At 46.8% G+C, this 22,864-nt stretch overlaps 1 protein-coding gene across 3 annotated transcripts in view; it reads left to right on the top strand.

Annotated features, from left to right (window-relative positions):
• The first annotated feature begins 1,197 nt into the window (after window positions 1-1,197).
• Window positions 1,198-22,864, top strand: part of CLUH (CLUH binding protein of NUMT mRNA) — a 65,139-nt gene continuing 43,472 nt past the window's right edge. Inside the window, exon 1 of one of the 3 annotated variants that reach the window (XM_075013338.1) lies at window positions 1,198-1,398. In XM_075013338.1, the coding sequence (XP_074869439.1) occupies window positions 1,263-1,398 (136 nt within the window). In that variant the 5' untranslated portion in view covers window positions 1,198-1,262. Of the gene's footprint in view, window positions 1,399-19,393; window positions 20,805-22,864 lie in introns of those variants that run through there. The other 2 variants (XM_075013337.1, XM_075013336.1) reach the window with 2 other exon arrangements.

Here is a 22,864-nt window from a genome sequence, read left to right as displayed (position 1 = left end):
GGAAATGAGGCTGTTCAGAAAGTCATGGGGCTACAAAATCAGAGAGAAGGGACCAGAACATATCCTGTTGTAGTAAACGCTCAGAAGAACACAGCAGTTGCTAATAAACATAATGCAGATATTAGTTATTGATAATAAACATCTCGCAGGCCACAAACTGAAATAAAATCTTTGTAATTCAATCCACCTCCTCCACAAAACCACCAGCACAAAGATGACCTTGCAGCACATGGCATGAAGGTCGGCAAACTTAGGCTGTTTCAGACCCAGGGAGCTGGCAAATTCCAAAGTCAAATGACCTTTATCACTGAGAATAACCTGGCCCCAGTCATTCTAACGGAGGCACCACCGTCTCACAAACTCTGCATATATAGGTTTGCACATTGTAATACAAGTACTGAATAATGTCATAGGGGATGACATATACCATGAGATACTCCTGGCTCCCTTTGACATTCATAACTTTTTTGCTATTGATTCCATGCATGCAAGATTGGGTCCTACGTATATTTGTATACTTAGACCAAAGTGTTCGAACGTGGACGCCTACAAACTTAGACATCTACATCCATATGTAGGCATCTTGTCCCACTTTTCAGAAATCAGAAGCTGCTCAGCACATTTAGAAACCAGGCTACCTTGTTTAGCCACCTAAATAGAGACTTGGATCCCTCAGATTTGAAAATACTGACCTTTGTAACCTGGGAGTAGTTTCTGATGCCCAGCCGCAGGTTAGTCCCCCCAGACAATACACAGTCTCCTGATGTCATAGCCAGTATTAATAATGCTTACACTTCAATTTGCACAAACTATCCCTTATGACCAACTATGTGCTATTGTTTATCACGCTGACAAATAATTACCTTTCAAGCTGAAATATTCCATGTCTGGTCTCTGAGCCAGACACATTACTAGCTTGTATGGAGAGATGAGAGAGATAACATATGTGGGGACAGAGAGAGTATGTGGAGATAGATAGATAGATAGAGTGTAGGGCTTACTACAAAGACAGCCAGACAGACTATGGCCCTGAGTGTGAGCAGCCGGCCCCAGTCTACACAGTTTCTCTGGGAAGACGTCTGTCTCTTTAAGGCGTTTGGAAAGGCGAGGAGGTTTGTCCTCGCTGTGGCGCCGTAGTAGTGGCGTGTCAGAGGTCGGGGTGCCAGAGGTGAGTGCGCACCACGTGGGTCTGTGACTGGCTCTGTCCTTCCAGCGGCAGCGCCAGGGCACGGAGTCCGGGACAGGCAGTGGCGGGGCCGGCTATGGTCATTAAAGCGGACGAGATGCCGCCGGCGGCGGTGCCGGCCACTGCCCACAGCGAGGAGCAGCAGGAGCCGGGGCCGCTGAGCAGCAAGCGGCAGCCACCGCCGGGGAACGAACCGTGCTGCGGGAACTCCGGTGAGAAATGGGGGCGTCCCCCTCGTCCTCTCTGCGATGGCGTTTTGAGGAGTTGGCTACGCGGGGAAAGCCCCGAGATTGTTCCCCCTCGGGGGCTGGGGCTGCGCGAGGGGAAACCGCCCCCCCCCGAGGGCTCCCCTCGGAGGTTGAGGGCTGCATGACGAAGATATTCCCTCCGACAGCTTCCCCGCTAGGGGCTGCGCGAGGGGGAACCCCCCCCCCTCCCTCCGACAGCTTCCCCGCTAGGGGCTGCGCGAGGGGGAACCCCCCCCCTCCCTCCGACAGCTTCCCCGCTAGGGGCTGCGCGAGGGGGAACCCCCCCCTCCCTCCGACAGCTTCCCCGCTAGGGGCTGCGCGAGGGGGAACCCCCCCCCCCTCCCTCCGACAGCTTCCCCGCTAGGGGCTGCGCGAGGGGGAACCCCCCCCTCCCTCCGACAGCTTCCCCGCTAGGGGCTGCGCGAGGGGGAACCCATCCCGACCGCTTTCCTCGGGTTTGGGGAGCCCCGCAGGCTGCCCCGCTCGAGTGTTGAGCGGGAAGAGTTGTATAAGAAGGAGGGAAACCCTGCCAGTGGGGGGGCAAAAGGGGGAGTTGCACAAGCAGGGAGGCAGCTTCTGGGGGAAGCCCTCTCCTGCTGCGTTCCTTTTCCCAGCCTGCCTTGGTGGACGGGGGCTGGATGCTGGGGAACGACTTCGGGATTAGAGGGGAGAAGAACATAAGAACATAAGAATGGCCATACTGGGTCAGACCAAAGGTCCATCAAGCCCAGCATCCCATCTGCCGACGGTGGCCAATGCGAGGTGCCCCAGAGAGGAGAACAGAAGACAAGTGATTTATCTCCTGCCATCCATCTCCTGCCCTTGTTCTGAAGGCTAGGGCACCATACTTTATCCCTGGCTAATAGCCATTTATGGACCTGACCTGCAAAAATTTATCAAGCTCTTTTTTAAACCCTAATAGAGTCCTGGCCTTCACAGCCTCCTCGGGCAAGGAGTTCCACAGGTTGACTGTGCGCTGTGTGAAGAAAAATTTCCTTTTATTAGTGGGGACTTCCCTTTGTTCATTATCCCCTAATACTGCGTCCTGGCCCATGGTGGGGAAGGAGGTTCTGCCTGGCTCTCACTTTCCTGAGGCACCAAAAAAACCCTGGGAATGTGGAGGAGTTCCCCACAGTCCTCCTCCTATGTAACCATCTGCTAGGTAAAGTGGGAAAGCCGATTCCTAACTGCAGTCAAGGAAGCTGCATATAATGGGTTGAGAACTCTCTTCTGAGTGAGGTACAGCCTCCCGTGCTGGGGGGGGGGGGGGATTTTGCAAGTTGTGTAGGGGAAGGCTGCCCAGTGGGGACCCACTATACTGTTGGAGGGGGCTGCTTAGTGGGCACCCCTGCTGTGCCGAGAGAGTTGATTTCCTGGGGATGCACCAGGAGGGAGTCCTGTGCTCCTCCCTCCACGTTGTGTGTGAGGCTCCTCTCTGCCTTGTAAGTGTTCTGTCCTATTGCACCTTGGGTAGTAGGTGAGCCTGGAGCAGGGACCCCTATGGGTGATTCTCTAAATGATGTACCCAGATGATCCTCTCTCCCCCTTAATGCTAGCAGTTCTGTCTGGTGGAGCCAGGACTGTACCGTGATTGCTTTTGGGGGGCTGAGGTGCCTTCCTGTGGTGAAAAGAGAGCTGGAGAGACTTCACAGTGGTGACCCTCATCTGCCCTGTATTGAGGTGAGGGGGCAGGGAGCAGAGTGCTGGGGAGCCATTCTTCCCCTCCCTTCCCCCATTGGTGTATCCTCAGCTCTCTGGGAGATAGCAGTCTATATAGCGGATAATGGATGCCCAGGTTGCAGGACAGTTTTCAAAAGAGAGTATTCGAAAATAGTCTTGACTTGGCAAAATGGGAAGTTTTAAAAGTCTTCTTAGCCTTTACCTACCCATTCCAGCTGGGTTAAAGGTAGTTCTCCCCCCACGCGTTTTATTTAGTCAGTGTTTAAAGGGAGATCCTGGAGCAGATGGTGGGATTATGTGCTGGCTGAGTTGTGAAGGAAATTGGGAGAGAAGTACTTATTTCAAAGCCTGCTTTTTTCTGATCTGTGGTGTGTTTAAAAGAAAGAGAGAACAAGGGGGGGAGAAAAAGCCCTACAAGATTATGACTTTTGGCTGATGAGAGATTCAGGTCTAGTCCAGACTTGACCACTCTAGATGAATGTCACCAACCAACTGCAGGGAGTGGAAGTTGAGCAATCAAGAGGGGAAGAGATTGGAGTATTCATATTAATGCTTATTTAATGTCTATGACAAGCTCTTGAATAACATGAATCTCTGGACTAGATTCAAAACCACAGCCCTGCAACCAAGCTGTTAGACCGCACAGTACATACACACAGGACTTCCCAGAGGTTCTCTCACAAAGCTAGGGAAGCCCAGGATTTGCACTGAGGAAGAAGCCAGGGGGTGGGAAGCTTCGACAGAGGACCTGAAACATTTCCTAATAAAGCCACAAAATACAATTCTAAACACCTAAAAAGTTTCCACGCACGCTCAATGCTATAATCGGGTAACCCACTTTGTCCCAGAGCAGAGGCTGAAGTGGTGGCTGGAGAAGACAGGCGTGACTAGAGGCAAAGGGTTTCTTCTTACAGTCCAAATTGTCTTATGGCTGCGGTCGCCTCCTTTGATTGTCAGTTGCAGGGAGGGGTTTTGCGTGTTTAGTTTAAATTCTTAACCTTCACCCTTCCGCCGCCCTTGCATGGTGTGAGCAGATCCCTTCCAATTCAATTGGCAGCGCTGTTTTGTTAACACCCCCCCCCCAACCTGGGTATCTCCCTCCATCTGCGTGCACGTGGGATACGGGAACGCGAACTGCTCCCTAGGGGCTGTGAATGACCCCACCGCCTCCTTCCGCGGAAAGGGGTGCTGGATTCCTTCTGGGGGTTCCGGCTCGGGAGGTCTCAGGGATCGGGCAGGAGGGGTTAGGGATGTGCTGGTAAGCAGGAGGCTGTGGGTGCGGCGTGGCTGGGATCCAGCCTCAGGGCGCAGCGGCGGGGAGCTGGAGCGTGGAGCAGCCCGGGGGTCGCCTGGGCTGGAGCAGGCCAGTTGGGGGTGGGGGCGCCTCGTTCTGCCGCTTACTCGCCTAACGCCACTGAAGGTCACCTTCACTGGAACGCACCATTGTTCCGCCGCCCGCAGGGGGAGGCGGATGTGCCTTTCGCTGGTGCCCTCCTCCCTAATCTGCAGGGCGCCGCTGACTCCTGTGGGGCAGGGTCCGCAGCAAAGGGGGCTGCCGCATACCCTGTCCGCAGAGGCAGAGAACATTGTCTATTCCTCACCCCTTTTATCTTGCACTTTGGTCTGCTCCGGCTCTGGGAAGGAAAGACGGGGGAGCTTGGATTTGCGGGGAAGAGCTGTGGAAGAGGCGGAGACTGATATGAAGCGCTCAGGGCCGCGACGGGGAGGGACGAGAACGACCCTCCCTCTTCCTCCCCCGCCGTACGCGTGGTAGCGCCCAGCCCGGGAGCCGCAGCCTGAAACAGCGAAGCTACCCAGAAGTTCCAAGCTCCCCGGGGTCAGGGATTTAAAGAGACAGCACTGGCGGGGCGGGTCAGGCATACCAAAGCCTTGGCCAGTCTGCTGCAGCAGTGAGACCAAGGGGGGCATGCCGCCCCCCAGCTCTCCCTCCGCAGGGACTGGCCATCTGACCTTGTGCAGGGTGTTAAGCTGCTGCCTTGCAGGGTCCTGCCAGGCACAGCTCGGGTGTGTTAGGCGGTTGAGGCAAAGCACAAGGGGAGAGAGGGGAACACCCGGAAAGGAGCAGTTGCCCCATGTATCCATTTGCAGCCCTGTCCTCGAGCTGAGAATGATCTTGCCCAAGTCACTTTCCCTCTGTCTTACGTGTCTAGCCCAGGGGGTCTCAAACTGACTGCCCCAGGTGGGGGTGCCTAAGCCTGACTGTCCCACATGGGGGGACCCCCAGGCTGGGGGCCTGTAATCTGAGCCCTGGCACCTAGGGCAAGATCTTCAGTCCCAGGTGACAGGGCTTGTTTTCGACCCTGGGCCCCAGCAAGTCTAAGCCAGTGCTGGTGACCCCATGCAAATGGGGTTGCAGCCCACTTTGGGGTCCACACCCACAGTTTAAGACCTGCTCCTGTAGACTGTAAGTTCTCTGTACAAACACCCAGCAAGAGCCAAGGCCCTGATTGTCCTTGTTGATGTGATACAAATCACGATTATTCTGTCTGCCAGCATAACTCTGATTGCAAAACCACAGCACAGAGGTTTATACTTCCAGGCTTCTCTCTCTCTCTCTCTCTCTCAAGTGATGCTTTGCTATTTGTATATACAGATTTCATCTTTTTTCACCCCCAGATCTCATATCAATAACCTTATGGTGAATCTGACATTACTGTATCAAATAGCAAGCCCCAGCTTATTTCAGCAGTTCTGTGTGAAACAAATATATGGCCTGTGGTGGCTGGTATGGAAGGAAAAGTTGGCTTGAAAAAGTTGCCATTGCACATCTTCCTAATAACATGATTCAAGTGACAGTGTCGCGGTTTACTGTGGTCACAGACACACGCTTTGCTTTTGGTAACTGTGTTCTTAATGGGACTATATTGCTGATTTTCCCAGAACTTGTTTAAGTACAGTGTAGTGTTTGCACAGCACTAAGTAGGGTGACATGCAATGTGGATGATTCCTTTCCTAATGAACCTAAGACACAAGTACTGATGCCTAGAAATTTGGCTTTAATCTTGCCTTTGCCTAAGGTATTCGGGTGAAATGAATGTTTATTTTTGGAGAAATACTGAGGGCCTCACTCAGGCAGACTCCCACCGATCTAGTCAGAGTTTGCGTAAGTTTTGGAACCTGGGGGCTTTGTCCTATGTCAGATACAGTTTTAAAATTGCCATAAGGTTGATTCTCAGAAGTGCTGAACAGCTATAGTGTCTTTTGGAAGTCCCTTCTCAGAATCCAGCCCTGTTTGCTTGTTTGTGCCTTGTTTCATTGTCTGACCGGCCAAAGACTGAATTTTCATATCTGCAGTGGAGGTGCTGTGCTGGTGGCACTATCAGTACAAACACCCTCATGCACTGCTCCATCAGCGTGCTGCCTCCTGACTTGGAGGGGCACTCCTAGGGGTGAAAGCATGATTCAGTCCCTGACTGATCTGCTGAAATCACCACTTAGTGCCCATTGCAGTGATGGTGGTTGTGGTGGCTTGTCCAAAGGGAATTGTGCTGAGGCTGCTAAACTTCCTTCAGTTATAGAAATGTAACACTTTAAAGACTAACAAAATGATTTATTCGGTGATGAGCTTTCATGGGACAGACCCATTTCTTCAGATCAATAATTGATCTGAAGAAGTGGGTCTGTCCCACAAAAGCTCATCACCGAATAAATCATTTTGTTAGTCTTTAAAGTGTTATATTTCTGCTGCTTTGTTTTGTTGGACTACAGACTAACACGGCTACCTCTCTTACTTCAGTTGTGTTATATATAATATAAACAAGCAAACTTTGGTGCCAATGTTTCTGGATATTAGTCTCTCACTATTAGCAAAATGTCCTGATGTTACCGTAGAAAGTAAAGCTTGAGCATTTTTAAGAGATGTCAGAAAATATTCAAGAAGGGTTTTTAATCTCAAAAACTGAATGATCAAATTAGGAAATTCAAAATAATATGTAGAATAATCTCCTCTTTCCTACCAGCTCCTCCACCCCGCCAGCCCTGACAGTAGAGGTTTTGACTGAACAGCGGAGAGCAAAACTGCTAAGCATGTAATGGTTGTCCTGTAACATAAATTAGGAAGATGGGGAGGCTGAAGGAAGTGGTTAGTGGCAATGCTTAATTTATAATGAAAGAGGTTTGGGGATTCAATTAATTAGGTGCCCAGACACAAGTAATTTTTATACTTCCATAACTGATGTGGCAAGCCCAGATATGTTGAGACTATGAACTACGAAATAGAGCCCTGGCATGAATGAAGCACTAGGTAAGTGGGTTGTGGAGTCGTTAGCCTATAAATGTCTAATTTAAATCCATTTTGTGTTGATAGCGACCATCTGATTAGGTTGCTCAGTGGATGACTTTTTAGTTCATTTCTTAATAGTCAGATGTTTAAAATCACTTTCAGATGGGCTCCGCTATAAGAATGGTGGTATCAGAATTCCCTCTTTTTTTCCGATCCTGGGTGGAATAAATGTTGTTACATGCACCAGGGTATGTGTGGATGTGCACCACCAATAGAAACACATGCTGCCAGCTGTGGCACTTTGCTAAGCGGCTGGGCAGCACTTTAATCGTAGAATCATAGAACACTAGGACTGGAAGGGACCTCGAGAGGCCATCGAGTCCAGCCCCCTGCCCCAATGTCAGGACCAAGTACTGTCTAAACCATCCCTGACAGACATCTATTTAACCTGTTCTCAAATATCTCCAGCGATGGAGATTCCACAACCTCCCTTGGCAATTTATTCCACTGTTTGACCGCCCTGACAGTTAGGAACTTTTTCCTAATGTCCAACCTAAACCTCCCTTGCTGCAGTTTAAACCCGTTGCCTCTTGTTCTATCCTCAGAGGCCAAGAAGAACAAGTTTTCTCCTTCCTCCTTATGACTCCCTTTTAGATACCTGAAAACCGCTATCATGTCTCCCCTCAATCTTCTCTTTTCCAAACTAAACCAGCCCAATTCTTTCAACCTTTTTTCATAGGTCGCATGCTCTAGCCCTTTAATCATTCTTGTCACTCTTTTCTGGACCCTCTCTAGTTTCTCCACATCTTTTTTTGAACTGCAGTGCCCAGAACTGGACACAATACTCCAGCTGAGGCCTAACCAGCGCAGAGTAGAGCAGAAGAATGACTTCTTGTGTCTTAAAGGTCCTGTGGCACCTTATAGACTAACAGAAAAGTTTAGAGCATGAGCTTTCGTGAGTTAACTCACTTCTTCAGATGCTGAAGAATTTTCGTTAACTCACGAAAGCTCATGCTCTAAACTTTTCTGTTAGTCTATAAGGTGCCACAGGACCCTTCGTTGCTCTACAGATCCAGACTAACACGGCTACCCCTCTGATTCTTGTGTCTTGTTCACAACACACCTGTTAATGCATCCCAGAATCATGTTTGCTTTTTGTGCAACAACATCACACTGTTGACTCTTCTGTACAGCTGCGCAAGCACTCAGTTTTCAGGGAACACTGCTGGGGTGTATCTGGGAAGCTTGCAATGTTGCTTTCCCTGTTCCATGGATAATTGAAGGGCTTTACCTTTTGGGTTCTCAACAGGGCACCTGCCACAAGCCCTGCAGATACATTAAACCTGTGCATTTTATTTAGAAAAGTTGAATCTTAATTTGAAAGGTGCTCAGATTTGTATTTTAGGAAAAAAAAAAGTGTTGAGCAGAGGAGCTTTTAATGCTGAATGTTGATCCCATACTTCAGCCTCTTTTCTGTTTTTGTTTTTGTTTAAGTACACAAAGAGAAAGGGGAGAGCAGTATGCATCTTGGCAGACTTTCATCTAAGTAAGAGAGAAGTTTACACCTATACTTGATCTGATGAACGCTTTTAAAAATTGCTTAGTAATAAGCAGCTAAAGCTCCTGCTTAAGCCAAAGTCCATCTGCTTTAGGCAGCTCAGTGGATGGGAAGTACTTCAAGGATGCAGGAATGTCATGCTGAGCACAATTTTTTTCCTTCAGGTTTTTTTTCAAATGGATGACACGTTTGCAGTTCCGCTTCTGTCTTTTTTAACCCCTTGTACTTGTAGATGTATAGATCATCTACAAGTCTCCTCCACTTCACTCTGTCTCAGGACAAAACTTCTAGCTGACCCCCAGGAGCACCTCAGTTGTTGTCCATCAATCTCAGTAGATCTTCTCCACATTGTCTACATCTTCATCGTTTGTGTTTTCCTTGTGGGTTCCATGTGAGAGCTTGATGGACTATGGTCAATGATGGTTTTCTAAGATTGTGACCTAGCCATCCCCACTTCTCTTGTTTTGAACATCAAATGGTTTATGTCATGCTCTGTTCCAGGGCTCCTCGTTCATTTCCAAGTCTTGCCAGTTGATGTTCCACTAACTGATTGCTGTTGCAGTTCCACTAACTGGGTTCAAAACATCAATTACGTAATCTTGTGCATTAGAGTCTTAACAGATTGCTAGCTGGTGTTGGGAGGAAAAAGCATGCCATGGTACAGCACTGAATGATTGGCCGGGTATATTTTGGAGGACGTTTTCTTCTGAAGCATCAAGTGCATGTCCAAAGGCAGGAGGACAATGCTGCATGCTTTCTGGCCTACTGGCAGTTTACCTATGCTACTTCTGAATCCCTCCAACATCCCCTCAGAGGAAATTGGGAGGTTAAACAACTTATTCACAGCCACAGAAGGGGTGTGCCAGAGCTGGCAATAAAATTTGTTCCAGCGTGACAATTTCTGTGTATTGCTGCATGTTACACTGATAACTGAAATGGTATTTTGTTAAGTATTCAGTAGGTGTTATGTAGAAGTTAGGTGTAATTTTGTAGCTGCTGCGCTCTGAGTTGGTATTTTGTCAGCTAGAAGCAGTCCTTTCTTTCTTTCTTTCTTTCTTTCTCTTACGTGAAGATCCCCTTTCTCTTAAAACCCCTCCTGCTGTTTGTTCCTACAATGTTTTCCAGCAAGGACAATTACAGGGTAGTTAGAGCTTTGATTTAATGAGCCTATAGAAAGTCAAGAGAGGTTGACTGACTTTCTTGGATTACTAACATTCTTGCTGCTTTCACTGGTTCAGATCTGAGCTTGTCCCAGGTGCAGATTTAATTATGCAAGTCAGCTCAAAGGAATGCTGCTACTTCTCCCATCTCGGAGCTGCTTTTTCTATGTACAGCTCTTCTAGTTCAGCCACATGTTCCAGGTATGTTTCCTCGCACAGTTGATTTTAAACAGGCATTGCGGGAAAATTGCTGTTATGTGAGTATAGTCAAACATCACTAACAAGGCCAAGAGACTGCTGTTCAATCTGAGGATCTCCTGTTGCTGTTTGTCACTTGTCCTTGGACATTTGAAAGCACAGGGCCGGAGAGGCTGTGTGCCTGGGACCATGTGTTTTTGAAAGGGGCTGACCTCGTAGAGCATTGGTTCTGTCTTAGGCTGCCTGCAAATTAGTGTTAGTTGGAAAGGTATTTACCAAGCTATTTTGGAGGTGGCATTTGCTTTCTTGTCATGGGTTTTGTTGGTCAGTCTAGGCAGTCAGCTATTTTGAGGAGTTACTGAAAGTCCTGAAGCTCCCGAGTTGTTGTTTGTTTGTATTTGGAAGGTAACAGTCAGTGGAGAGTGTAGGGTTTGGGCGGAGCACAGGCAATAAAACATCCCTCCCTCAGCACTGAAATCCATGACTGGCTGAGTTTCTGGAAGCAGATCAACTTTCAAACACCACTGTCTCTACAGGCCTGTAAGCTGGCACTAGAGTTAAAGGTGTCTCCCTGCAGAGGGACTTTAAACTGGGGGTGGGGACCTTTTTTGGGGGGGAGGGGGACATGGACCCACAGAAGAATCAGTCAGGAACAATCCAAAAGTGAGAAGCAAAAAAAAAAAAAAAGGCCATTATGGATGTGGCTCCTGACATAGGAGGGAACAGAGGTTAGGTCTTCCCCCAGGTCAGATTAACTCTTCTGGGGTGGCCAGTAGATTTTGTGGGACCCCCACAAAATGGAGTGGGGTTAAAATGAGGGAATCAGTGCACGGGAGGGTACTGCCAGGGGACAAGATGGAGCTGGGGTGTGGGGCTGTGGTTGGCAGGGAGGGTGCAGGAGCAGGCTGAGGGGTCGGGGTGCAGGTCTGGGAGGGAGTGGGGTTGCAGGAGTGGGCTGGGGGTGTGGGGTCTGGCCAGGCTGGGGGTGCAGGATTTCGCTGGGAGAGGAGTTGAAACAGGCTGTAGGTTCCCCACCCCTGCTTTAGGGAGTCCCTCCTCACTGTTGGATTCAGAACTAGTGATGCTCTGGGTGGAAATCATTTGCTAAAATCTTCTGTTCAAACAAGGCCCTAAGGACTCACTTTTTATGAGGCCTAAAAAAGGGAGAGGGGAGCAATAGATACGTGGGGGAAGGTTGTGTGTGTGGGGGGGGTCTTTACTTTGCCACACGGGCATACTTTTAATTTTAGTCAGTCACTATTGCAACTTTCATCTTCCCTGTTTCTTCCTGCTTCATCCCCCACCCCCAGTTACAGCGCACCTCAATATCCAGAGGGTTGCAGGGCTAGTTTGTATCTGCAAAAACAACAGGCAGTCCCGTGAAACCTTAAAGACTAACAGATTCATTTAGGCATAAATCCACAGGCCAAACCCACTTCTCATCAGATGCATCTGACATTTTGCCCAGGAAACTCACTTGACTTAAACCCTTCTACTCTGGGTGATGCATATGCAGCACTTCATTAAGCTAATTCTCCCGTGTGGCAACTGCAAAGGGTTAACTTTCGAAGTGCTGGCTTGTGTGTAGCCGCGGCTCACCCGCCGGTACTTCGAAGTGTCTGGGCAACTTTGAAGTCCCTTTACTTCTTGAAGTGCAGCACTTCATTCATAATCTCCTAAAACCCTACTTACTATCCTCCCTTTGAAGTAGGGAGGTAGTGTAGACAAGCCCAATAAGTAGTATTACAGACTTAGTCCCTGTAACAAGCTCTTCGTGCTTAGGGAGGGGCACAGCTAAGTGCATCTGAATCAACTTAGTTCCAGATTTCAGGCAAAGTTATGCCTCTACTACCCTGTTTTGAAATCTTTAGTACTAAATTTGTCTTCTCCTTCCCCCTTGCCTTCTGCAAAGGACAGTTTTAAAGGAACAGCTCACGTAACAGATCCTTTATACCTCTTAGGTTAAGGGGGCAGTGTTCCCTCTAATTTTTTCCATCCATGAACAGAATATGTTTTAAGTGCACTGAGGCATGTGCGGATGTTCACCACCAGTAGCAATACATGTGCTGGCTGCTGCCAGCTGTGGGCGCTCTGCTAATCAGCTGTGAGTGGCATCTGAATGTCTCCGGAGTAGCCGCTCAAGTGCTCAGCTTACAGGAAACATTGGTTAAGGATGCTTCTAAAAATCACATTTCCTTTGATCATGTCTCTCTAACTCCAGAAAAAACAAATGGGTGTAAAAGTTATCCCTGATCTCGGTTCAAGGTGCCCTTCCATCAGTTTTGTTTTGTTTCCCTTCATTTGGGAAGTCAAGACACAATCTCTGGCAGTTACTCTTTTTTTTTTTTTTTTGTTTGCTTTTTTTGAACTTTACACTTTGATGTAGGCTCTGGCCTTTAAACGGAGTTGGAGAGTGGTGTTTGAGCTGTTTGCCATTGCAGCTCAGTCTTTTTTGGCCAGCCAATGGTAGAATCACTTATTTAAAAAAGTTTTGCCCAGTCAAACCTGGCTTGAAATTGGTTAAAGTGTAACTCCCAGACTTGATGGGTGTAGGTGGGGGACCAAAATGCTAAGTCCAAACCTTAGCAGGCATTTATTTTGGTTACTGCAGGACAGAGCCTCTGACTCAGCAGGATTTCCAAAGTACAAATCAATATGACCCGCAGGAGCAACTACAGAAGAAATATTAGTCCGGTATCCGCGAAGCAACATAAAACAGTGGTGGACAAGCTGCTGCCTGTGGGGTGCTTCGGATTCTGTATGTGGCCTCCGAGACATTTTGTTTGCTGTTGCTCCCGTGCAGAGTTGCCAGATTCTGCTGGTTTCCATCTGTGTAGCTGTTTTTCCTAATGGTGCCACTAAATGACACCCACGTAAAGCAAGGGCACGTGAAGTGAGGTGTGTGCTGATGGCACACGTCATTGACTGTGAGAGCCATGCGCTCCCTCTGCAGCCAAAGCAGTGTTACAGTTCACTCAGCGCACTCTGCACATTCGAGGTGCGCACACGCAGTTAGTCCAGGCTACCTTAGTCCATGAGACTATCTTTGCTGGACACTGAGATGGAGGGCCACTCATGCAGCACACTCACTACTCCAGGTTGCCCATCGCTGGCTTAAAAGGCACAGACCTTTATGTGCACTCGAACAGTTCTTCTTAAATATGGCATGAGCATGTTTGGTCCCAGAGCTTTTTTCTGCCAGTACTAAGTACCAGCTCGTTGGCACCCCCGGGTGCTGGATTGGGTGAAAACAGGGGGCAGGGAACTGACTGAGTAACGGCTCCTCCTTTTTACAAAAAAATCGCTGGTTGGACTGAACCAGTTAAACTGTGGTGTGGTGCTAATTGCTGTATAAAACCTAAACATTTTCCCCACTTAAATATCTATCAGTCGTGTGCAGTACCCACACAAGGGACTCTCAGTGTAACCCTTAAATGTACCCTTAAGTGTAACAACTTAAATGTATGCCCCAAATAAAAAAACACAGTAAGAGACCTAACAAAGAACCACCATGGCTAAACAGCCATGTTAAAAAGGCAGTGAGAGAGAAAAGGGCAGCTTTTAAAAAGTGGAAGTCAAATCCTAGTGAGGAAAATAGAAAGGAACATAAACACTCCCAAATTAAGTGTCATAATGTAGTAAGAAAAGCCAAAAAAGATTTTGAGGAACAGCTAGCCAAAAATTCAAAAAATGATAGTAAAATGTTTTTTAAATACATTAGAAGCAGGAAGCCCGCTAAAAAAGCAGTGGGGCCCTTGGACGATAAAGATATAAAAGGAGCGATCAAGGAAGACGGTGCCATTGCGGAGCAATTAAATGATTTCTTTGCTTCAGTCTTCACGGCTGAGGATGTTACAGAGGTTCCTAAATTTGAGCCAGCCTTTTTAGGTGACACATCTGAGGAACTCACTCAGATTGAAGTGACATTAGAGGAGGTTTTGGAGTTAATTGATAAGCTGAATAGTAACAAGTCTCCAGGACCAGACGGCATTCACCCAAGGGTTCTGAAAGAACTCAAATGTGAAATTGCGGAGTTATTAACAGTGGTTTGTAACCTATCCTTTAAATCCACTTTGGTACCAAATGACTGGAAGACGGCCAATATAACGCCAATATTTAAAAAAGGCTCTAGAGGAGACCCTGGCAATTATAGACTGATAAGTTTAACATCAGTACCAGGCAAATTAGTAGAAACACTAGTAAAGAATAAAATTGCAAGGCACGTAGAAGAGCACGAATTGTTGGGCAAAAGTCAGCATGGTTTCTGCAGAGGGAAGTCGTGTCTAACTAATCTATTAGAATTCTTTGAAGGGGTTAATAAACATGCGGACAAGGGGCACCCAGTGGACATAATATACCTAGATTTCCAGAAAGCCTTTGACACGGTCCCACACCAAAGGCTTTTATGTAAATTAGGTGGTCATGGGATAGGAGGAAAGATCCTTTCATGGATCGGGAATTGGTTAAAAGACAGAAAACAAAGGGTGGGAATAAATGGTAAATTTTCACAATGGAGGAGGGTAACTAGTGGTGTTCCCCAGGGCTCAGTCCTGGGACCGATCCTGTTCAACTTGTTCATCAATGATCTAGAAAATGAGGTAAGCAGTGAGGTGGCCAAGTTTGCAGATGACACCAAGTTGTTCAGGACAGTCAAAACCAAAAGGGATTGTGAAGAACTACAAAAAGATCTCAGCAAACTGAGTGATTGGGCAGCAAAATGGCAAATGAAATTTAATGTGGGTAAGTGTAAGGTAATGCATGTTGGAAAAAATAACCCAAATTACACGTACTATGTGGTGGGGTCAAATTTAGCTACGACAGATCAGGAAAGGGATCTTGGAGTTATAGTGGATAGTTCTCTGAAGACATCCACGCAGTGTGCAGCGGCAGTTAGTAAGGCAAATAGGATGTTAGGAATTATTAAAAAAGGGATTGATAATAAGACAAAAGATATCATACTTCCCCTATATAAAACTATGGTACGCCCACATCTTGAGTACTGCGTGCAGATGTGGTCTCCTCACCTCAAAAAAGATATATTGGCATTAGAAAAGGTTCAGAAAAGGGTGACTAAGATGATTAGGGGCTTGGAACGGGTCCCATATGGGGAGAGGCTAGAGAGGCTGGGACTTTTCAGTTTGGAAAAGAGGCGATTGAGGGGCGATATGATAGAGGTATATAAAATCATGAATGGTGTGGAGAAAGTGAATATAGAAAAATTATTTACCTTTTCCCATAATACAAGAACTAGGGGACACCAAATGAAATTGATGGGTAGTAGGTTCAAAACTAATAAAAGGAAATTTTTCTTCACACAGCGCACAGTCAACCTGTGGAACTCCTTGCCCGAGGAGGCTGTGAAGGCCAGGACTCTATTAGGGTTTAAAAAAGAGCTTGATAAATTTTTGCAGGTTAGGTCCATAAATGGCTATTAGCCAGGGATAAAGTATGGTGCCCCTAGCCTTCAGAACAAGGGCAAGAGATGGATGGCAGGAGATAAATCACTTGATCATTGTCTTCTGTTCTCCTTCTCTGGGGCACCTGGCATTGGCCACCGTCAGCAGATGGGATGCTGGGCTGGATGGACCTTTGGTCTGACCCAGTATGGCCATTCTTATCTTCTTATGTTCTTATGTTCTTTCCATCTCCAGTTTAACCCCTGTTTTGACTGAAATGAGTGTAGCTTTATCTGATGGATTCTCTTGATCAGTTATAAAGTACAGGGAACAAGCAGTTCTGTAGCATCTTGAGGACTAACAAATGTATTTATCAGGTGGTGAGCTTTTGTGGGTAAGAGCGACTCCTTCAGAAGAAATGGGTCTTATGCATGAAAGTGCATTACCTGATAAATACATTTGTTAGTCCTCAAGGTGCTACAGAACTGCTTGTGTTTTTTGTGAAGCTACAGACCAACATGGCTACCCTTCTGAGCCAAGTATGGGGCGCAAAGGAACATCACATGGCACAATTCTGGGAGCCTTAAAGGCTCTGGAAAATAAACATGATGCTTATAACCCTTGATGATGTCCACAGACAGCTTAAAGCAAACCTGGATTTCTGATCACAGGGTACAGCTGCAACATGCTGGCTTAGGGCACTTACTAAGGAAAATGTGTTGGTTGCATTGAAAGAGACAATGGGAAATTTAGTTTGAAAGTTGGACCGTTTAGGTGTTCAGTGTCCTCAGTGGGATGGAGGTGGGCAAGTCCCAGGGCATCCAACTTCTCTTGATTAGAATCTTAAAGAAATAATTGATCCTCCTTTGAAGATGGCATAAGTTGTTAAGGTCCCTATTAAATTTGCTTTCTCCTACACAAATATCATTCTTTACAAATGAAACGGCACCCAATGCCTTCTCTGTATCTGGTTAACTTTCTTGTAGTGAATATAAAATACAGGTTGACCCTCTGTAGTCCGGCACCCTTGCGACCTGATTGGTGCCAGACAAGAGAATTTGCCAGACCACAGAAGGTCAATATTATCGAGCAGCATTACCAACATTTCTACTGCTTACTAGGTACTTAGAAGACACTTAGGGGTAAATTACAGCTAAATAACAGCACAGAACACTACGAGCCAGGACTGGTGTCTGTAAACAAACTTTGTGTGGCCACACCCATAATAATGGGATATCCAGCTAACTAAAATTATGCTGGATCACGGATGTTGCCAGAAAAGAGAGTGCTAGATTAGAGAGGTTCAACCTGTATGGTGACTGGATGCAATTTCCTAAGAATTTCTGAAGAGAAATGATTCTTCTGTTATGTCAGTGGGTATGGAATTGATGGCTAGCAGATGTGTCTGTGAGGTGGTGTCTCTTCATCCTAACTTTGAGGTATTCACAATAAAGGCATGAGGACTTATTTTCCACTTCTATAAATACGTAGTTGGCCTGTGTCTACATGGACTAGCTTGGAGGTCATGAGATTGAGTTATAATTAAACTAGATAAGACATGTTCAGTTACTTAAGCTGCAGCAAAACAGAAGAAAATGCTTTGATTAGGAGCATGAAACCTGCCATTAGAGCCAAACTTCCTAGTTCAGACCGGATTTCTCTTTCTTGGAACATGGCTATGTAATATTCTTCCTTAAAGTGTTTTCCCACAGTGCTTTCATCTGACAAAGCAGGTCTTTGCCCATAAAAGCTTATGCTCCAAAATATCTGTTAGTCTACAAAGTGACACAGGACTTGTTGTTTTTGAGGATACAGACTAACTCGGCTACCCCTCTGATACTTCGTTAGAGCTGTGGTTCTCAAACTTTTCTGGCCTGTGGTCCACTCCCCTCATTGCAAACCTGGACCACCAGCCTCTGTGATTTCTGAACTTTTCAGTACTCCAGCACACTTCTATGAGACAGACAATTTCACAGAACACCCACCTTTTTTTTTTTTTGGCTGAATGGATTGCTCATCACATCAGGTTTACTATGGTTACAGTCTTACTAGAGAGGTTTGCAACATAGTAGTGCATACAACAAGCTGCAGATTGATCAAACGCACTAATGTTTCAAATCTACCACAGAATATTGGTCTGCCAGCACAGATGCATTTCCAAAATCTGCTCAACACCATGCTGGGGATAAGTGAGTAACCAGTGAAAGCAGACTCCTCTCCCGGCCAGTCTGTTGAAGGCAGAATGCGGCATTTAAACCATGTCCCAGCTCCATCAGACGCCCCCCTCCCACTTGCAACAGTGGGAAGTGTGGGGCGAGCTCCCCACCAGCTCGTTCAGGCTGAGAAGAAACATTTCAGCTGCCTCCTGGCGCGAGTGGGGTCCTGCAGGGTCAGTGTTTCCTCTCACTGTGGCTCTGCAAAAGGGTATAGTCAGGGGAGATTGAAATTTCACGGCACGCTTGGACAGTTCTATCAGCACACCAGTGTGCTGCAGGTCACTGTTTGGAAACCACTGCACCAGCCAACCACCCGGAATGGGAATATGCATTCACTTATCTCTAAATATTGTAAGTACTAAATTATTCAGATTAGGCTATTGGCGCATAACAACATAGATATGCAGCTGTAACATGTGGGGGAGGCAGGGCTGGCAAGCTAGGGCGAACTCCCCACTGCCGGGGGGGAGGGGCAAGTCCCAAGTACACAGCCCACCTGCATTAGTGCCGGGGTGTGCAAAGTGAGGGGTGGGCACCTTGGGGGGGGGCATGAAATTTCATAAAGGGGGTGCAGCACAATCGGTTGCTGGGTCTTAGGCTCATTCATCCCATTAGAAATGGTGAAATGTTACTGTTTCTGTGTGTGTATTCACATTTATATCCTGATTAATACAGTTTTTACATTCTACAGACTTACTTTCTTACACAAGCCAGAAGGGGTTTGTTTTTGTTCCACCCCCCATGTGAACATAACCAAAACTTCTGTCGCTTTGGATTACATTAGACAGGCTGGCTGGGGTGAGGCAGCTGCTAATTGCAGGGATGAAAAGTGGGGCCCAACATAAAAAGTTTGCTCACCCTTGCACTGGAAGATATGTCTCCAGAGGAAAACAACCACCTGGCAACACTGCAGAAGCCAATAATAACATTAAGACCCTACTAGACTAGACACTTCAAAGGCGCATGCGTGCCCGCACACAAGTGGTGCATGTGCTGTACTGGAAGACGGCATAGGATGAGAGCCAGAGGGTGGTTGGATTATGTGTTTTGGCCTTTCAGTACTCTTGTGTGGCAGTTTTGATTTGGACTGGAGTCCATTGAGACTGGAAGAGTTTTAGTGCTCTTGTTTCAAGGTGAAAATCTATAACCTACAACCTCCTGCAAAGTTACTGAGGATTCCCTAAATTAGTTGGAAGCAGAGACATTTTGTGGGGCCAGAAAACTCATTTGTCAGCTCTACTAGTTCACTCCCCACAGTCCCTTTTATGCTAAACTGTTTAGCATGGATGGCTCTGCATAAGCCTAGGCATGCCATAGTAACGAGCCGTGTTTTTGTAATTCAGGGCATGCCATTTGGTTATAAACTTGGCAAAGCTGAAATGCTGTAACAGTGTCCCATACTGCATCGGTTCAGGGCCTGCTATCACCACTCTATTTATAATTCACTTTGGGCTCCAGCCGTCCGCTTGGAATCCACTCTGTCGTAGTGACTTTGAAGAACTTTCGTTGTTCCTGTTTCTCTCCCCTGCCTCAGTCTCTGGGGAAAGCAGGCACTCTGCAGCTTGGGGAGTGTCTCTCTTACTTTGTGGCTGCCCTGGCACTCTGCAGCTTGGTATTTTGAAGATGGGTACAAAGATGTTTGGAAGATGAAGGTCGTTGGAAGGAACTTGGGGAGAACTCCTACAATTGTGAATCCAAGGTTTAAATCTGCTTAAGATCTTCCAGGGGCAGGAACAGATGAGTGTTGAAGCAAATGCTTTTCTTCTTGCCTTATTTCTGTCTCTTTGCATGCTGGCAATAGAATTTATTCTTGTGCTTTTGAATCTCATGGGGTTCAAGTAAGAATTTTCTTAGAAAGTCTGGCTAGCTAGCAGTGTGACAACATTAACGTGTCCAAACAGCTGAGGATGTGAGACCCCTCTTTGTTGTGTACAAATAAGAGACTGCAAACAAAATTTACTTCCACAGCTTGTTCCTTTATCCATGCAACCATGGGAAACAGTATCTTTGCTAACTGTTGCAAGCATGTCACTGATCTAATCTTCCAGACCCAGAGCTTTAATTCATCCGAGCGAGCTCCTCTCTTACCCAAATCTCCAGTTAGCTGTACTGCATCTCCTGATGTGGCTCTCCCTGTTCAAATGAAACTAGACATTTCAGAAGCTTGCAAGTGTGCACCTCTGTACCCAGACATTATTCTTAGCAATGCATCGAATGGCTGTCTGGAGAAGTGGCCGGAATGTGCTCATGGTTTACCCGAGGAGAAGGGCAGAGAAGAAACGGAGAATGTTGGTGAAAACAGCTGCTTGAAACTCAGTGTTGCTGTTGCTAGCTTACTAAAGCAGGCAAAGCCGTCTTCTGCTGTGGCTGTCTTTCCTGTTGACCTTGAGAGAGGATCAGTGACGCTGTTAAATAATTCTCACTCCAAGGGTTGTGGGAAACTGGAGGACAGTGGCCTTGGCTCTAGATTGTGCAACCCAGATGAGCCTGTAGTTACAGTACCAGGTGACAGAAGAGTTCCAGACCACAGAATTCCTATTGTGGATTGGCAGCAAAACCAAGACCTCTCAGAGGTGGGAATAGCCTCAAATTTGGAGCCATCTTTAACAAACCCAGGTGCCCAATTAAAACACAGAACTAATGCGGCTAGCTCAGGAAGCTGTGAAACAGCTGAAATGCCTGAATCTCACCCCTCTATGAAGGCAGAGAAGAGTCAGAATGTCCAAAGGGCAGCCTTGTCTGCACTCTGTACGGATGAGCGTACGCATATGGTCCAGGGTGAAAGCTCTTGTTGCTTACCGAATGATCCTGAAGTTGGCCTAGATGGAGAATTAAACCTTGGTCCTGACCTTGAGCTGAGCGTACTGCCATCAAAGCAGAAGAGGAGGAGGAGGAGGAAAAGGAAGCTTTGTTTTCTAGGTGCTTGGGGGATGACTTTTTATTCTTTGTATGTATTATATATGTCCAAATGGGTGGGAGAAGGGCGGGAAAAAGAAAATTTCCATATCAACACTGTGTTCACTCCCTCTCAAAACTTTCCTTGTGGGTTGAAATATCCCATGCATGCCCTCAGCCAGAAGGTGACTGTATATTTTATTCTTTTGACAATTGGCACAAGAACTTCTTCCATTTTATGAAAGCAAACTTTCTTTCTGCCCAGAACTCAGTTCTTGCAATCAACACCTCTGACTTCAGAAGTGACTAGAACTCAGTAAGGAACAGTTGCTGTATGGAGTTGAAAGTTTGATCTGTTTTAAGAGATTTCTCTGTGTGTGTGTGTGTGTGTGTGTGTGTGTGTGTGTGTAGAGTGGGGTCTGTGCACTGCACATAGATTTTTTGTGTGTGTGGGCAGTATGAAAAAACTGCAGGTTTTAAATAGTGCAGCACCATGATAATGTGCAAAAATGACAGACTTGTGCAACGTTAGGTACAGGCCATATGATTTTTCTTTCTTAAATCCAAGTGTGCATTTATTTAAGATTTATTTTTGCATTTTGCTGTTCCCCTGGCTCCTTAAAAGAGTAAGCTAATGCAGTGTTAGTTGTTTTCTTATGCAGTTCCTGCTCTGTCAGTGGATGCATAAACTAACTTAAACATACAGAACTGATTGGTCTGATTTATTTTATGTGTTGAGGCGCAATGTGTGCTTATTCTCAGTAGAGGTGAGTTAATAAGAAAACCTTTAGTTTTGTTTCATGTGTGTTTATCAGAATAAAATTAGGTTTTTTTTTTTTCTTTGGCAGAGAGGTAGCAAGATTTGATGCTAAAGCTGGGTAAGAGAATGGAACTCTCACCTTGGGCCAGTGTTGCTTTCAGGGTGAAGCTCCATGGTTAACGAGGAAAAGGGAATAAATGCCTCTGTCACCTTTTTCCCCACTTTATTATTTAGTTTTAAGGTCTAGAGCAGGAGTTAGCAACCCCCGGCACGGGTGCCAAGAGTGGCACATGAGCCAATTTTCTTTGGCACACGAGATGGGAGCTCAGCCCCACCCCTTCTCCCCCATGCTGCCAAGAGCTTGGTCAAAGCCTGTGGATTAACAAAAGACCATCTAATGCTACCAACCACCACCTAAATGGTAAAGCTCTGCATCTTCATTTATTACTGCAGCTGTTGTAAGTAGGACTATTAGTGACTTCAAAAAGTATCACTGGCACTTGGACATGGAGGCACATGGAGGTCAAAAGGTCAAATTTCTGCACTCCACCTTGGAAAGGTTGCTGACTGTGGTCTAGAATATTTAGAGGGTGGGGTGTGAGGGGACGGTGCCCTGGAGGCTGTGAAAGATGCATGAAAAATCATGGGCTTTTGTGTGATTCTGCAACCCATCATGTAGCTCTCACCGGTGCCTGTCATATCTGAAGATGTGTGGTTGTACCAGTGCATGTGCAGACGTCTGCGAGAAGAAATAAGGTGTTCGGTCTGATACTCCTTTTATTTTTAGGGCAATACAACCCCTGTTTATGCATGTGCTGCTGTGATTGTGTTCAAAGGTCAGAGATGGATTACACTGAAGGGAAAGGAAGGGAGTCTCGAAGCCTTTGGCTCCCTGGCCTCTTTGTGGAGCCAAGGCTGGGGTTGGGCAGAGCCATTGCAGATGGAACAGCCGCTAAGCAGCTCCTCGTTGGCTCTAGAGCAGAGGTTCTCAAGGTTCGATCTGTGAGCTCCATTCATGGGGTCCCTCCAAGGTATGCACCTGTGCAACTGCACATGAGAGAATGAAGGGCTGCCCACCCAATTAGTGGCTCGCAGGCGTGACTTCACTAATGAGGTTTCTGGATCCTGGGCCCTCATCTGTAAGGTGACGTGGGGGGAATAGTTGAGGGGGGGGGGGACAGTGAGGTGAGGGAAATAGGAGGTAGGTGAGGGAGCAGTGGATGAAAAGAGGGTGTGAGGAGAATTTGGGATATGCAGGGCTGTGGCAGCTAGAGAAAGTGGTGACTTTTCCCAGCCCAAGCTCTCTGGCTACTGTGTCTGGGAA

This window comes from Carettochelys insculpta, chromosome 19 (genome assembly GCF_033958435.1).
Source record: "Carettochelys insculpta isolate YL-2023 chromosome 19, ASM3395843v1, whole genome shotgun sequence".
NCBI lineage: Eukaryota > Metazoa > Chordata > Testudines > Carettochelyidae > Carettochelys > Carettochelys insculpta.
Note: the sequence above shows the minus strand (reverse complement) of the source record. Positions and strands in the feature narration are given on the sequence as shown.